This window comes from Liolophura sinensis, chromosome 8 (assembly GCF_032854445.1).
Source record: "Liolophura sinensis isolate JHLJ2023 chromosome 8, CUHK_Ljap_v2, whole genome shotgun sequence".
NCBI lineage: Eukaryota > Metazoa > Mollusca > Polyplacophora > Chitonida > Chitonidae > Liolophura > Liolophura sinensis.
In genome coordinates this window covers 36,326,616-36,341,557 of record NC_088302.1, presented here as the reverse complement: position 1 = coordinate 36,341,557, position 14,942 = coordinate 36,326,616, and the positions used below count along the sequence as shown (strand labels likewise).

The 14,942-nt window shown below is 39.7% G+C and overlaps 1 protein-coding gene across 1 annotated transcript; it reads right to left on the bottom strand.

The window, feature by feature from the left end:
* Window positions 1-11,859: 11,859 nt before the first annotated feature.
* LOC135473019 (serine/threonine-protein kinase ULK3-like) lies at window positions 11,860-14,723 on the bottom strand. The gene is given in 3 exon segments (XM_064752789.1): window positions 11,860-13,459; window positions 13,462-13,555; window positions 13,558-14,723. Coding segments are annotated over 3 exon segments (1,440 nt in total). The 5' UTR covers window positions 14,653-14,723; the 3' UTR covers window positions 11,860-13,208.
* Window positions 14,724-14,942: the final 219 nt, after the last annotated feature.

Genomic DNA, 14,942 nt, shown 5'->3' with positions numbered 1-14,942 from the left:
ACACAGAACAACGACAAGTTAATATCCCTGCAAATTACCAAACAGTTTTGACATTGTGGTACCACAGAGGAACATATGTTAATGTATCTCACCGTGTGGTCCTTCCACAGTGATGTGTACAAGACTCGTAATTGCACAGTACATTTACCGGTACATAATTTAAATATGATTTTAGAGCTTATTTTTAGCCCATCTTCCTAATGTTATCTTAAGACATATATGTCAAAATCTCAAATTCCATAACCAAAAACCAAGCACTGTGACAAAGTCAGAAATGTCGGAATCGGCCACATGCAGTATAACTGTCGAAGCCACAGACTAACTCTTCGATCTTTCTGAACAGTATGGTACGGTTCAGGCAGGTTCGGAACCGTGACTGACGTTTAACACTTAAGTTAGGACATCTCTTTTGTATGAAATAATGCATAAAGAAATCGACTGTTGGGCTATAGTGACGCCGCATGAAATTGCTAATATTACCAGGCAATGTTAACAGATCTTATTAATATGCATACGCCAGCTCATGCTGGCTTCCTCTCCGGCCGTATATGGGAAGGTCTTCCCGCAACCTGCGGATTGTGGTGGGTTTCCCCCGGGCTCTGGCCGGTGTCCTCCCAAAATAATGCTGGCCGCCGTCGTATAAGTGAAATATGCTTGAGTACGGCCTAAAACACCAATCAAATAAATAAATAAATAAATATTCATACGCATGTCCTCTTCGTACAGTGGACAAACTGAGGACAAGGTCGTGGTATAACGTAAATGTTTACGTTATAAACCTAGGTCAAAAGATAAAGAACCGTTGAAGACTATGATTTTTTTCTCTCGATCTTGCGACCAGTGTAGGCCTAAAGTATTCGTATGAATAATTCATGACTTGTAGCCTTCGTTATATAAGTACAGGTGCACCCTTCAAACTAACTGTGATTCTCTACAACACAGCTCAAAATATATTGCAAGTGAACGTGGCCTTGCGATTACTGACCTGAAAAATTCTTATTGGGTTGTTGACTGGTATACGAATGTCTTTTTCGAAGCATAGATTCAATAAATAGCACCAATGCTTTTCTGTATATGAAGCTGTTATTGACATGCATTTTTCATTGTTTACGTATTAAAACATTTGTTCTACGCCGTTCCTGATGTAGCTTATGCATGATGCCGTACCGTTGTTATACCGCCAATGAACCACGTCAGACACATTCAGAACAACACTTTCGACATCTAGACGTCAGCGAGTCTGGTTGATTGTGATATCATCATATATACGCATGTATAATTGGCCAAGGTTGTAATTCCTATGTTATGTCTCGGTCAACCATACAATGTCTGAAGAACAAAAAAAAAAAAAACATTGCGAACACAGACATGGACTATAGCATTGGCGTATCATACAATTTTGACCTCATATGTATGTATACAAGCTCTCCGCCCACATTGTAATTACGGAGTAAAAGCAACACCTGGTACAAGACCCTGGCGGATCACTACAAAGACTTTATCAGTATACAGTACTGTACACAGTTACTTTGATCGAATGACATGTCAGCTGCATGTCATAGTCCCCAGCGTTCCATCCAATGACGCGACACTATATACATAGATCTGGATTGTGTTGTAAGGATATGTGCACGGTGGCGATATAAACGCAATGAGGTTGAACAGCCACATCACAGCAAACAAAGCAATATACAATTCTATGAAAACTTTTCGCACCCCGACCTGCATATACCAGAGCGGAATTGCTTTAGTGCACTAACGTATATGTGCAGAGCACTCACTCGTATAGAATATAGGTGGTTGAATGCACAGCGCTGTGATCAATACCTGCTCCTTCTACGACTGTATCAAATAACATTTAACCCTTCCCAAGGAGCCATGACCCGTTATAATGGCACAGTTCATGAGGATAATGACACGCTACACGATAGCCGCCTATAACTTTTGCAATGACAAGATTGTTTTTGTTGATTTGTTGCCTTGCATCGTTTTTGTTATTGATTTTATAATATTTGTTTGATCTGAGTTTTATTCCGGGGTATCCTCAGACGGGTAATTTTTGTCCCTGTGAAGAAAACTGAGTAAATCTCAGGGAAACCTGACCATGTAACTGAAGATTCATGTGTTAAAGTCAGGACCGACCCACGACCCCATTGGTGAACGAAGCATTCCTGTTTCAAGTCGACTCATTTGAAGGCTCAGCTCACCAGGACTCCTAGACGTTTGTAGTCATACCTCGCAAACGCCATTGCATCTGTGCCTGTGTGAAATGGCATTTCTCTTTCTGACGACTTACCAATCCGAGAGGATTTTTATACCGAGTGTTTCATAGGAGCGCATTTTGGAGCGCCCTGAGGCCCTTAAAGATTGCGTAAGGCGTAGACAGGCGTCGAGTCCTACAGTGTTTACAATGAGAGAAATTTGCAGAATGGAGATTACGATATGGTAATGTTACGTGTGGAATAAAACCGTGGAAGAGTACACGAAAATAATAAAGAAAACAATATTCCAATACATTGTTCCTTTGAACTTAACATCCAAATCAAAAAGCTGGTATAGTGCAGAGTCCTTCTAAATGTTTACGCTTGATGGACTTTTAAAACTACCATCCACACCATGGCCTTCAGCTTGAGCACCCACGCACGTAGAAGCTTTACATGATGGCTGAGTTCCCTGCAAGGATTAGATATGTATATATATTATAGCCCAGAAGGCTTTTGTACGGCTTAAATAAACCATGCACGCATTACATGACTTATTCCTCTAATTGCTCGTTGGAACGCTCCATTTTATATAACCGACAACATATTGCGCTAGACACCAATCAAAAGTAATCACATATAATATTGCCTTATAATATAATTAACCACACAGAATAGCTGATAACCCAAACAATTAACGGTATAAAGGTGAAATGGAAAACCTCAAAAACAAACCACCAGCGACTCGTCAGGTATACAAGTCCATGATATTATGGCGTGTACGGCATCTCCAAGACAGCGTATAACAAATCGAGCATGTTTATCCTGGTATGTCAGTTAACCGATAGTACCGATGAGACTTTAAGACACAAAAGGGTGGTCAGTAACTGTGACTAATGCGGAGCATTTAAAAAAATGCATACCATGATCATGGACAGCAAGAATAACTGTAACACAGTCTTCCAACACCTGTTCAGATACATGTATATTTTTACATAGGCTTGGTCTAGCAGCCTCACACTCCACGCCGCCAAGTTTGCACAATCTATAACAAAGTGTAATAAAATCAGTATTATTTCATGGGTCATCAGATGATCAGTCTTTAAAACTGGGATTTTTATTTCTAATATACGTGAAGCTGTTTAATAAAACGTGATATAAGCCCATTTACCGTGAAACGCTGCAAACATGTGCACGTATCATATCTACACTGTATTTTTGTGGCTGCCCACCCATGCAATCCCCAGGGTCTGTCTCCATTGAGCCGCTGACCCGCGTTAATTAAGATACACTAATGGACACTGTTCGGTCTCGCACTAATTGTAGGTTCCAGTGCACTTTACACGGGCTAAGTATCCGTTAGTTCACCTGTACCTTTCAAAATGGGTATATAGATTGTTTTCTCGAGAAACATGATTGCGACTCATCGTTACAATAACAGGATTAGATTTGATGGTGGGCTATTATAATGTATTTATTTATTTATTTATTTTTTTGGATTGGATTTTCATGCCGTATTTATTATTAGGACATGCCTATAAATAAAAACAAAAATGAAAACATCGTGATATAATGCCAAACTGTAACTGTTACAACGGTCATTCGTTATTTATACCATTACCATACTATATACATACATTTATTACAAATTACATCTTACATAACAACAGAAATCAGAGATATTATCAAGAATTTCATGACTTTAAAAAAAAAAGAATGGAAAATTTAAAAAAAAACTTTCTGAGAACAGTCTTCATTCACCCGCCTTTTGAGTCTGTATGAGTGAAATGGTTGAATTTATAAAGGGAAATGGAGACAGGATTCTGGTCGAGTGGATGAAGTGTATGCCCTTAATTCAATCACTGTTTAACACGAGATGTGGGTTCAATTCCATGTTAGGACAAGAGATTTTTCGAGATTCCCCAGTTTTCTTCTGTTCTCAGGGTTTTGATGGCAATAAACGGTCAGCAGTGCTTGCTTCATGTATAGGTAGGGACTTACATTCAGTTCGCTAGCGACCACTTCTCTTCCACCAATCTGAAATATGTCACACGTTGAAAAGTTCGACAGTATGCAACTGGCCGAAACTCGATGGTTTGCGCCTCCAGTACTGCGGTTTCCACCAGGCATAATATATGCTGGCCAATAACTTCTTGGCAATGCATGAGTATGGCTTGAGGCAATGATAAAAATTACAAACAATACTTTCCAACGATCCCCATGTCTAGATTCAAGCTCTCACGTTTATACATGTGTAAAATAAGACGAAATGAGAATCGTACCTGATAAACTTTCAGATGGAAATAATTATCTTAAGACTTCTTCTGTGTACTCATTCATTTCCTTATTTTGGTGGGCGATGATCTAACACTGCAATCAAGAATTCCTCACTTAGGCCTGTACGACAGCAGTTTAACGAGTCCATATTGGAAATCAAAGAGCCCACACACCAACGGTCTGTGACAATTATATAACGATATTTTCCACGTGTGACCTAACAGACGTTTACGCAATCAGAGATCATAAAATACAAGCTGTACTGCTGGAAACCAACTGATTTACAATAAACTTTTGCGGCTGTGCCAACATCTCGTGTGCCCTTTGGCAAGTAAGGCCACAAGTAACGTAACCACAAGCCCTTCAGTGTATTCCGTATAACATTTAGACCATTTAAACAGATGGTTTAAAGAGACTGGGCAAAGGCATTTCCTGGCAATAAAATTATTAATGATGATTCTGCAGGCTATCTGTATAATTCTATTCTGAGTATATCCCATGCGGTTGTCAACCGTGCCGCATGGTTTGTTTTAATCAACTGGAAAAACACGATAACGCACATGTTGACAGAAAGGACGACCTGTCGTGTCCCCCAATAACTTTCCATTTGGAACAAGGAAAAACCAACCCTTATATGAACCATGTGTTACATCCTGGTGAACACTTTATTACTGGCTGTTCATGTCCAAACCGTACAAATGTTATTTTTCTACCGCGATAAAGTATATATACTTCATCCTTTGGGTTTTAGGGAACTGCGTTCCGACAAAAATGAAATATTTATTCTACCTGCGAAAAGCAGCTCTATAAATCAGTCTGTTGGTCTGTCTGCGTAGCAGCTCTATAAATCTGTCAGTTGGTGTGTCTATCGGTGTACTGTCGGTCAGATTTCACGTAACGTACTGAGTGCAGACGACATCGACTCGTTGCACGCTATCGCATTCATTGAGAAATCGTGTTTGTTTATTTATTTCATTGTCCTCTGAAGCCTTGTACTCAGAAGCGTGTCAATACTGACATCAGTATTTCTGGTTGAGAACGCTTGAGAAAAACAACACGCCAGCTATATACCTCACAAACTCGGTGATGTATATTAAAACTACGCAGACGGGAATCCATAGTACCTCTGATACCACAAACTGGATCCTCTTTGTCGATTGCTATAGTAACCATTTGTTTGATTTGTTTGTGTCTTTGCACGATTGCTGTTTTACGCCATCGTCAAGAAAATTTCACTTATATCGCGGCTGCCAGCATTATAGTGGAAATTGAACAAAGCCCGAGGTAAACCCATGATTATGCACATGAAAGTTGCACGTACAAACGGTGAGGAAGCCACTATTACCCGAACTTGAGCTCACAGCGAACGCATTGGCGAGAGGCTGTTGGGATATTGTGCTGCGCTATCATGCTAACCACTCGGCCAAACATCATGTGAGCCAGAGACTAATATTAGGAAGATAACTGTAACTTTCAGTAAGTCTTGGCATGAAATAAAAGTCACAACAAATAAGTTGCATTCGACGATAATGTCCAACCATGTGCGTTGTCTCCACTCACGGGTTTCAGTACACAAACCAGCCGAAGTGTGTTCGAAAATAGCAGATAGCAGTCAGTCATATAAGCATAAACTGAAACGGGTTCAGTGAAAGTTGCACAGAGCATCAGGTTAAATAAAACAAACAAGCAAAGGAGTGTTCAAAAATGGCAAGTGCAGTCAGTGAGAAAAGAGAATGAATCAAAAATCTATACAATGTGGTTCAAAACAATTGAAATCAACATTAGGAAAAGACAACTTTAAGCTATACCCTTTAATTACCTTACGAATTTATGAAAAACCTGCAACGTATAGATGAACCGCAGTGAGCTTGTGCACGGCGTAGCCATTCTCTCTACAGACAGTATTCTGTCTCCAAACGTTGGCTTCCTGACACGTGAAGTTCCCAGTTAAAGCGCAGTAGTTACTTCTATTTATTAAACTTTAAGTGACAATTATTAGGAATCCTGAACTATTGCTATCAACTTCCGGTCCACTCTGGATTCTTTTTGCAGATAAGGTCGCTTTCGTCTGATATCTGCATTAAGACGGTCACATTCTGAATCTGTAGGAAGGCGGCAGTCCCACATAACAGCTTATGGCGATCCGCCCCTGACCAATGGGGTCTGAGGCCCAAATCCCTTCATCGCTGATTTAGCTGCGCCATTAAGTTGGGATGTTTTCCAAGTTCCTGGCAAAGCTCGGGGAATTCATCCAGCTATACTCTTGTTTCCTCTACCCATAAACCAGTCAGGATGTTTGCTCGGCTAAGGTCGGCTACTTCACCCAATTATACTCTGGTTTCCTTTTGTCATCAACCTTATCGCTGTAATGTAAGTAGAGAACCAGTCAGGATGTTTGCTAGGCAAAGCTCGGCGACTTCACCCAATTATACTCTGGTTTCCTTTTGTCACAAACATTATGGCTGTAATGTAAGTGGAGAAATCTTAAGGTTGTTGTTAAACTCCAGTAAAATAAATGAATGAAAGACGGACAAATATTACCAAGAACAGGCAAAGAAAGAGCGTTGTTAGAATAAGTGTAAGTGTGGGTAGTTAAGATGCAAAATAACAACTACCCGAATGCATCCAATGGAATCCTAAAGAGACCATGTCCATGTCTATCAAATGCAAGATATTGTAATTTGATATTAGACCAAACGACCGTAAAACGCCATGGAGTTCAAAACCAATAGTTAATCAGAACCAGTGAAAGACCAGTAACTTTTACAAATGTTTGAAGGTGAAGATTGAGTTTTGTTCACTGAGTACATTGCTAGACGTGTTCTAGACATGCCAAACTTAACCATTGACTGTGTTTGTTCACATCTGAAATGCAGATGTGTGGTTACAGAAGTCAGAACCATATATGCATGAAGAGGAAAGGTCAAGTGTACATTAAGTAAAATAATATATTTTATATTAAAAGATTGCTTTTATCATTCTCTCAGTTCGTGATGTAGCGTATGCATGATGCTGTATCGTAATTAGGCCTATACCACGAACAGACTACATCAGACTCGATCAGAACAAAAATCTCGAGGTACACTATTTAAAGCAACCATCCAACCCACCCTTAATGCTTGCACAACATCTTTATTTTAAATGCATTTTAAAATTTTGTGCATTTTAAATTGCAGAACAATTAACTAAAATATTTTAAATATACGCTGGGTTGAACTTTGTCACCTTGCATGGGCTTACACCTGGCACCGTTTTATTAAACTACAGTCGATAATTAGCCATGTGATAATCCGGATTATCTACTCTCATCAAACACTCAGTGGGGCAGATAGCACGTTTATAGTGGACAGGTTAGAACCCCATCCCGCTGTTTGCCAAGACGATATCAACACAGTTAAGTCCCATGTGGACTTGGCTTGTGGAGTTATTGGTTTCTCACATAAGCCCTATGTGGAATTTGACTGATTTAGGTGTAGATGATAAATGAGAAATATTTGGCCGATATATCGATCTAGTTAACATTATAAGCATTGTAAAATTATCAAGTCATCACTTAACAATCTGGTAAAAGACAAATATTGAGGATTAAAACAGCTAACATTTTAAAAAGTTGAGAGATTAAGAAAATTAAAGGAATATATTGAACCCAACGAGTTGGTTAGACCGAATAGTGGCTTGTTTAGATTAACTGGTCATCTTTTTAAGCTTCTCCATATATATTTGGCGATAGGAATTTTCACGCACTTTAGCCACACAGAAAGATTTTCTTAAAGCCACGAAATCATATAGGTCACGAAATCATTAAAGCTTTGTTTAAGTATACTATATAAGGAAAGGAATCAACAATAAGGAAACTGGTAATAACGTGGATATGCTTGTTATTTTAATTCTTTACGTAGACCAGTCAAATGCAAGATATTGTAATTTAAATATGCACTTATGAGTTTTCTGACGAAACTCTTCAAACAGCCTATGTATTTAAGGGAAATAAGATAGTCCTGAAAAGTGTATCAGTGAATAAACTTCTAAACGAAGTTTGGTCGATGCACTACTTTTATGGCACTTGGAAAATCTGACGGTAGATGTGTCTACTAATCCTTATTACGGACAATACATCGTGTCACTAACTTCCCGAACAGCCATTTCCCTTCAGCCGTGAAAAATCTCCGTATAATAAACATCCGCCACAAGCAATCTACGATTAGCCTTATTCCCTTCAGCAAAACAAGTTTCCATGTCATTATAATACCAAGCTATATCTGGTTTCATTCCACGCCCACTGGGCAGACAATTTCCCACATGTTAAATCTAGAAAAAGGGTCATTCATGTCTGCAAATCTACACTCGCTCACCAATAAATACCCACGCATTTTCCCAACACTACAGCCAAAAACTCGGTCAAGGGATTCCAAAATTGCCAAGAACTACTGCCAAAAACACCGGCCACTCTGTCAGCACCGCGACGAGGCAGAAAATAGCTATTCCCATATACTGACAGATCGGAGCACCATCGATGCAGTGACAATGTGGCCCTAGTGAAAGCGTATAGCGAACAGAAGACGCATTAGGTAACAAATCATAATATTAAGGTAGCTTAACAAGATGTTTGTCTTTGTCTAACGACTGAGATTAGATGCTTTCATATTAGATACTTGTCATCACCGAACCCCATTGTTTTCTTGCTGAAAAGTGAATGCCAAAAGTAACCGAAGTTTCTCAAAACATAGATCTATCGATTGACACCATGGAATAATAACCTTCTACAGAATAATCATGTCAGAGCCAAAATTCACAAAGTATGGTGCCATGGACTTTGAAACAGAGTAAGGGTGAATGACTGACTGATCCAGAGTGTTTTAGGCTGTACTGAGAAGAATATTTTACATGGCCATGCTGTGTCATGGATGCGGGAACCCAGGTGCCTGTAGTAAACCATAGCTTCTACATGGCAAGTAACAGGCGAACTGCCCCGCATGTGAAGTATAGATTTTCATCTTCAGAGCTATAGCTCAATGCGAAAGCCTGTGACATACTGATCGAAGGTAGAAATCTCTTCATGCAAGACCATAAAAACGGTCAGGCAAACTTCTTTGATCTCTTATTGCTATACCAAGCCGTCTAGAACAGTAAAGGCTGGAAAAGAGTTAAAGTGTGCATGGATGTGAAATCTGAATGATAACAAATACACCAACTTTTCAGCTGTCACCCAGTTACTGTTAAACATTTTGCTTTGTCGACAGTTAGCGAGATAGCTGGTAGCCGTTTGGAATGCGCATGGTAGGATTCCTTTGATCATTGTAGCCCGATTTTTGGCCGCCTGCCACATACAATTCCCCCAATTTCGTGTATTTAAAGTTATTCTGTTTGACACGTGAAACTTTACCTGGATTGGGCCAGAGTTTCATGTTGAAACACTGAAGAAAAATACATAAAATAAATAAATAAATAAATAAATACATAAATAAATAAATAAAGCTGAGTTGAATCCCGTGCTGTCACTAGTCTTCAATGTTAATTAAAGTGAACATAAAGTCAGCCACTACAGCTGATTTAATTAATGAAGTAGTATTCCAGAAATGTTCTAAAAATATTTTACAAAATTCTACAGCACTTCTCAACAACATAAAAATAACAAACAATCGTCAGTAACTAGCCAGTCATTTGGTGACCACTTTTTTGCCATGTTATAGCTATCTAGAGTGACGTCACAAAACCAAGGAGCTCTCCCGTACCATCGATATTAAAAAATGTGACAATGAGAAAATATAAACAAAAACGCATATTACCCAAACAAACAGTATCAGATCTCTTCCGAGTTGAAAGGGTCGATGTTTCTTTTAGTTTGGCGCCCGGTGAGGGCGATGTTCTTGGTCACAAGCGTTGTGTTTTATGGGTCCTGCTCCGACTACAGGACCTTCTAACTGATAACAGACCCGTTCATTCAGATTTTAGGGAGATATTTTCGTAATAAATCTAACTTGGCCAAAGAAAAATAATGCAAAGTCATAATATTTGTCTTCATGCAATGACTCTTCCCAGGCGTTTTTTTTTTTCCAGCTCACCCTGAGAAGTCACTGCAGTATCCTGGTCAACATCTAGGCATTGTGACACGGGCAGTCGTTCTTAGTTCCCTGGCCATAAATGTCTGGTTCGACATTCATCAGTTTAACACTTAAACTAACCGCAAAGTCTACTTTATTGCACCGATATCCGTTTATCCACCATAAGATACCACACTGGTAATCGAGAGCTAATAGGTTTCTTGACGTGACAGCCAATTATCACGTGACGCCTTCAGCCCTAGTGATTGGCCAAGTTCATAACGGCTTCTACAACACGGCTACTGGGAGTGAATTGTCCGTCAGTGCCAAATGCTGACCTTCATCTTCTCGTCTTTCAAAGCTTAATAGAATTTTTTTCACACATTTTTCTATGATAACCTTTTCATTTTTTCTATGTATATATAGTGGCAGACTATATGTTCACTTTAAAGCACAGCATAAAATGCCACCTGTTTTGTTTATCCCTCTCTACGACCGTACGTGGGAAGGTCTGCCAGCAACCTGTGGATGATCGTGGATTTCCTCCCACAATAATGCTGGCCGCCGTCGTATAAGTGAAATATTCTTGAGTACGGCGTAAAACCCAAATCAAATCAAATAAATAAATAAATAAATAAATAAATAAAATTATTTATCCCCAAGTATGACGCGCTCTGTTAATGCGTGCTGGCGCACCACTCAAACCAGCTATATCGTTTATTCGATAGAAACATAAATGAGGACAAAGGAAAGCATGCGGATCGAGTACTAACATACATGCCGTTTTATGAGCACACGAACGCGTGGTATAGCGCATAGTATAGCGCCTAAAAAGTTCATCAGTGACTGAAGGTCGTCAGGTCGGTGGCTCATCCCGGGGTCCGGGCACTCCTGTTTCCTCCATCCCGGGGTCCGGGCACTCCTGTTTCCTCCATCCCGGGTGTTCGAGCACTCTTGTTTCCTCCGCTCATAATGCTGACAGTTATTGCATATAAAGTAAAAATTGTGAACCATCAGTCAAATAATTATGTTCTGAGAAAGTGGCAATCAGAAAGACGATCCAGAAAGACGATCCTGAAATACCCTCAACAAAGGCTGTACTATCACCTAACCGCACCCGGCCGATTCGGGTTGTTGCCCTATAGTAATCGATTGGTGTTTTACGTCGTGCCCAAGGATATATGACGGCAGCCATCATTATGGTGGGAGGAAACGGGGCAGACCCCCTGGAAACCCTCGCCCATACGCAGGTTGCTGTAAGACCTTCCCAGGAACGGCCCTAGTAAAGAGTTATACATACATACATAACCCACCCCCAACATAGTGGAAAAGGGATATCTTGAACATTCAACATTCGCATAGCCCGTGTAACAAGCAGATCAGGTATTTCGAAATAGGCCTCTTTTTATATCTCAGAGAGTTGCCCCCCCTTGTTCAACACAACTGCAGCATTCACAAACCACTGAATTTTTTTCATTTATTGTGTCAAACGTAATAAGCACTGCAAAAGCTCTGCATCATAATCAGCACTGATATGGATTTATCTCATCGAAATCTGTGACTTGCTTCAGCGTCAATCAAAAACCACATCACTTACATTGCACTAACAGCAAAGATCTGATTGACATTAAACCAGTGGAACATCATGACGTCGTTGCCCAGTGTTACAGTTGTATCTGGCTGATTTCATAAAGTTATATTAAGACACACAGTAAATCACAGTAACCAATGTTTAAATGATCGCAACAGTGAAATGCTGACGTCATCAGTTTGGAATGGTGCAAGTGCAATACAGGCCTGTGTTTAAGTCATATTAAAACATGTAATTACCCACAACATTAACCATTTGTACATGGGTTATTCAATAAAACAATCAGTCTTCCTCTGAAACCTTACAGTGCATTATTATTATCATGAATGCGAAAGATAAGATAATTGGCATAAGATTCAACACAAAATTGTTAATCAGAATTTCTTGAATATTGATAAATCAGATTATTCTGTGATACACTGATACTTAACATGACTGACAATACAATAATTGCAACTGACAGCTTTAAAAAGGATTAGGAGCAATGTACAAAGTTTTATATGGAAGTTTTGGTGTTTAATATGTCAGCGATGTATGAGCCACTGTACACATCTCACAGCAAGCTGAATCCATCTTTTTTATTGATCTATTATCTGCATTACAATGCCTGATACTAAATGTAGACATAACAGCAAAATATTCAAATTCTCCTCTCAGTGCCTAGATTTAATTTCTACCCTTTCTTCCTTTGTTGGGACATGCAGTGTAGTCAGTGTATGGTCAATAAACTCAATAAAGCTCATGCAGTAAAACACTAAGAAATACTATTAACACATTGACCAAGGCTGCTGAAATAGGGAACCCGTCCTTATAGGAAATAAACTGTCAAAACGTAGTGTAAAGCGACATCGATTCCTTGATTCCTACCAAAAAGTTATGTCATGATTTAGCTTGAAATTTAATGAATGAAATGCTACACTTTCATTCATCCTGTAAACAAACCTGCTCACATGCAGTCTGAAACACTTACTGCCAAAATGCTGTATGAAAATAAGAAAAAAATATCCTGAAGTATATTTATAACAGCATATATTTCTGGAGGTTGCCCTTGTTATGAATATATCACAGAAACATTTTTAGCACTTACACATGTATTGTTCATAGTGCTACTGGAATCACGCACTGCTCTGAATAGCTGTTGTTTACTTCCTCCTCTTTCTGGGAAGTGTCAACTGTGTTCAGTTGTTTCACTGATAAGTATGTTTTAATCTGTTCAGCTTTGACCATCGATTTGTCAATTCTACGGCGTAATAATTCTTTAACTTCTTGCCTTGGTTCAGACTGGAGAATCTTGATGAGAGCTCCCAAAGCTATTTCATAATGATCCAGAGCCTTTTGAAACTCATCAGCTTCCTCTCCAATTCTGCTGCCTTGATAAGTTTCAAAGCTGCGGCAACTTCCTGATTATCTCCTGCCAGTTCCCAAAGTTTATCCCAGTAACCAGGGTAGAGTTAGACCTCTGCAGTGTTCCCTCTGGCCCAGCTACATTCTTGAACCCAGGTTTTAGCTGTTCTTTTAACACTTCTGCTCTGTCCATGTAATCTTTCACTCTAGCCCTCAGAATTGCTTTCTTTTGTCTATCTTTTTCATAGCTTATGGCTGGCACAAAGTACTCAAGAGCCTCACAGTACAGTTTAACAGCAGTTTTGTAATCGCCCTCAGTGTCACGACGCACAGCTTTTGTGACAATAGATGTAGCTTTCTGCAACGAGTCCTTTGCAGGGCATGTGTTCCAAATCAGAAAAGGATGGTTGAAGAATTCCTCAAAAGACATCCTTTTTTCAGGATCCCTCTGTAAGAGACCTAACAACAGATGTCTACAGCTGTCTGGGATGTCAACACCATAGGGAAGCTCTACTGGTTTTGTGTCCATATTTCTCACCCAATTCTTGTAGGTCTGTGAAGCAAAGGGAGCTTGGCCAAACAGACACTCGTACAGTATAACTCCAATAGACCACAGATCCACTCTTGCATCATAAGCCCCTTTACACACAATCTCAGGAGCCATATACAAGGGCGAGCCCCGCAGCATTATTAACTCCATTCCATCTAATATGTGCATTGCAAAGCCAAAGTCTGCTATTTTTAACAGACGGGTTCTGCTTTGATGTCAGCAGCAAATTTGAGGTTTAAGATCCATATGAGCGACGTTGTGTTCTCTGAGGAAGGCAAGAGCTCGAACTATCTGACGCAAAAATCGACGAACGATATGAACCGGTAATTTTCTCTTACTGCGAATAAAATGAGAGAGATCACCCCCGCTGCAATATTCCATTATCAGGTAAATATAATTGTCATCCCACTGAAAGTCCTTCAGTTCCACTATGTGATCATGCTTCAGCACTTTCAACAGCTCTATTTCAGTGAGCAAATTTTCGGTGGATGTTTTCGTGAGGCTACTTTTGAGAACGCACTTGACGGCCACGACAGTTCGAGGACCGGTTGTCCTGTATGCCTTGTATACTGTCGCGTACGTCCCACTGCCCAGTTTCTCCGTGAACACGAAGTCCTTTAGCTTCGGCGGAGGTAAAGACGATGCCATTGTTACCGAAATACGACAACAACCAGTAAATTTAGTCTGGTGTCAGCAGACATTTGACAGATTATCCGTATTCTGATTCACAGGCTTCACGCTACCTAAATTTACCTTAACCATAAAAGATCATATACAAAGAGAGACAACTCTGTAAGCACATAATAAGAAAGGACCTGGTACGGTAAGGCGGAGAATCGGCCCCTGAGAGGTACGATAAAAAAGTGCAAATTTCAAGATCCCAGCACAATTCTGTAAATTTCCAAAGCAAAAGTTTAAAACTTGGTCGAATAACTCAT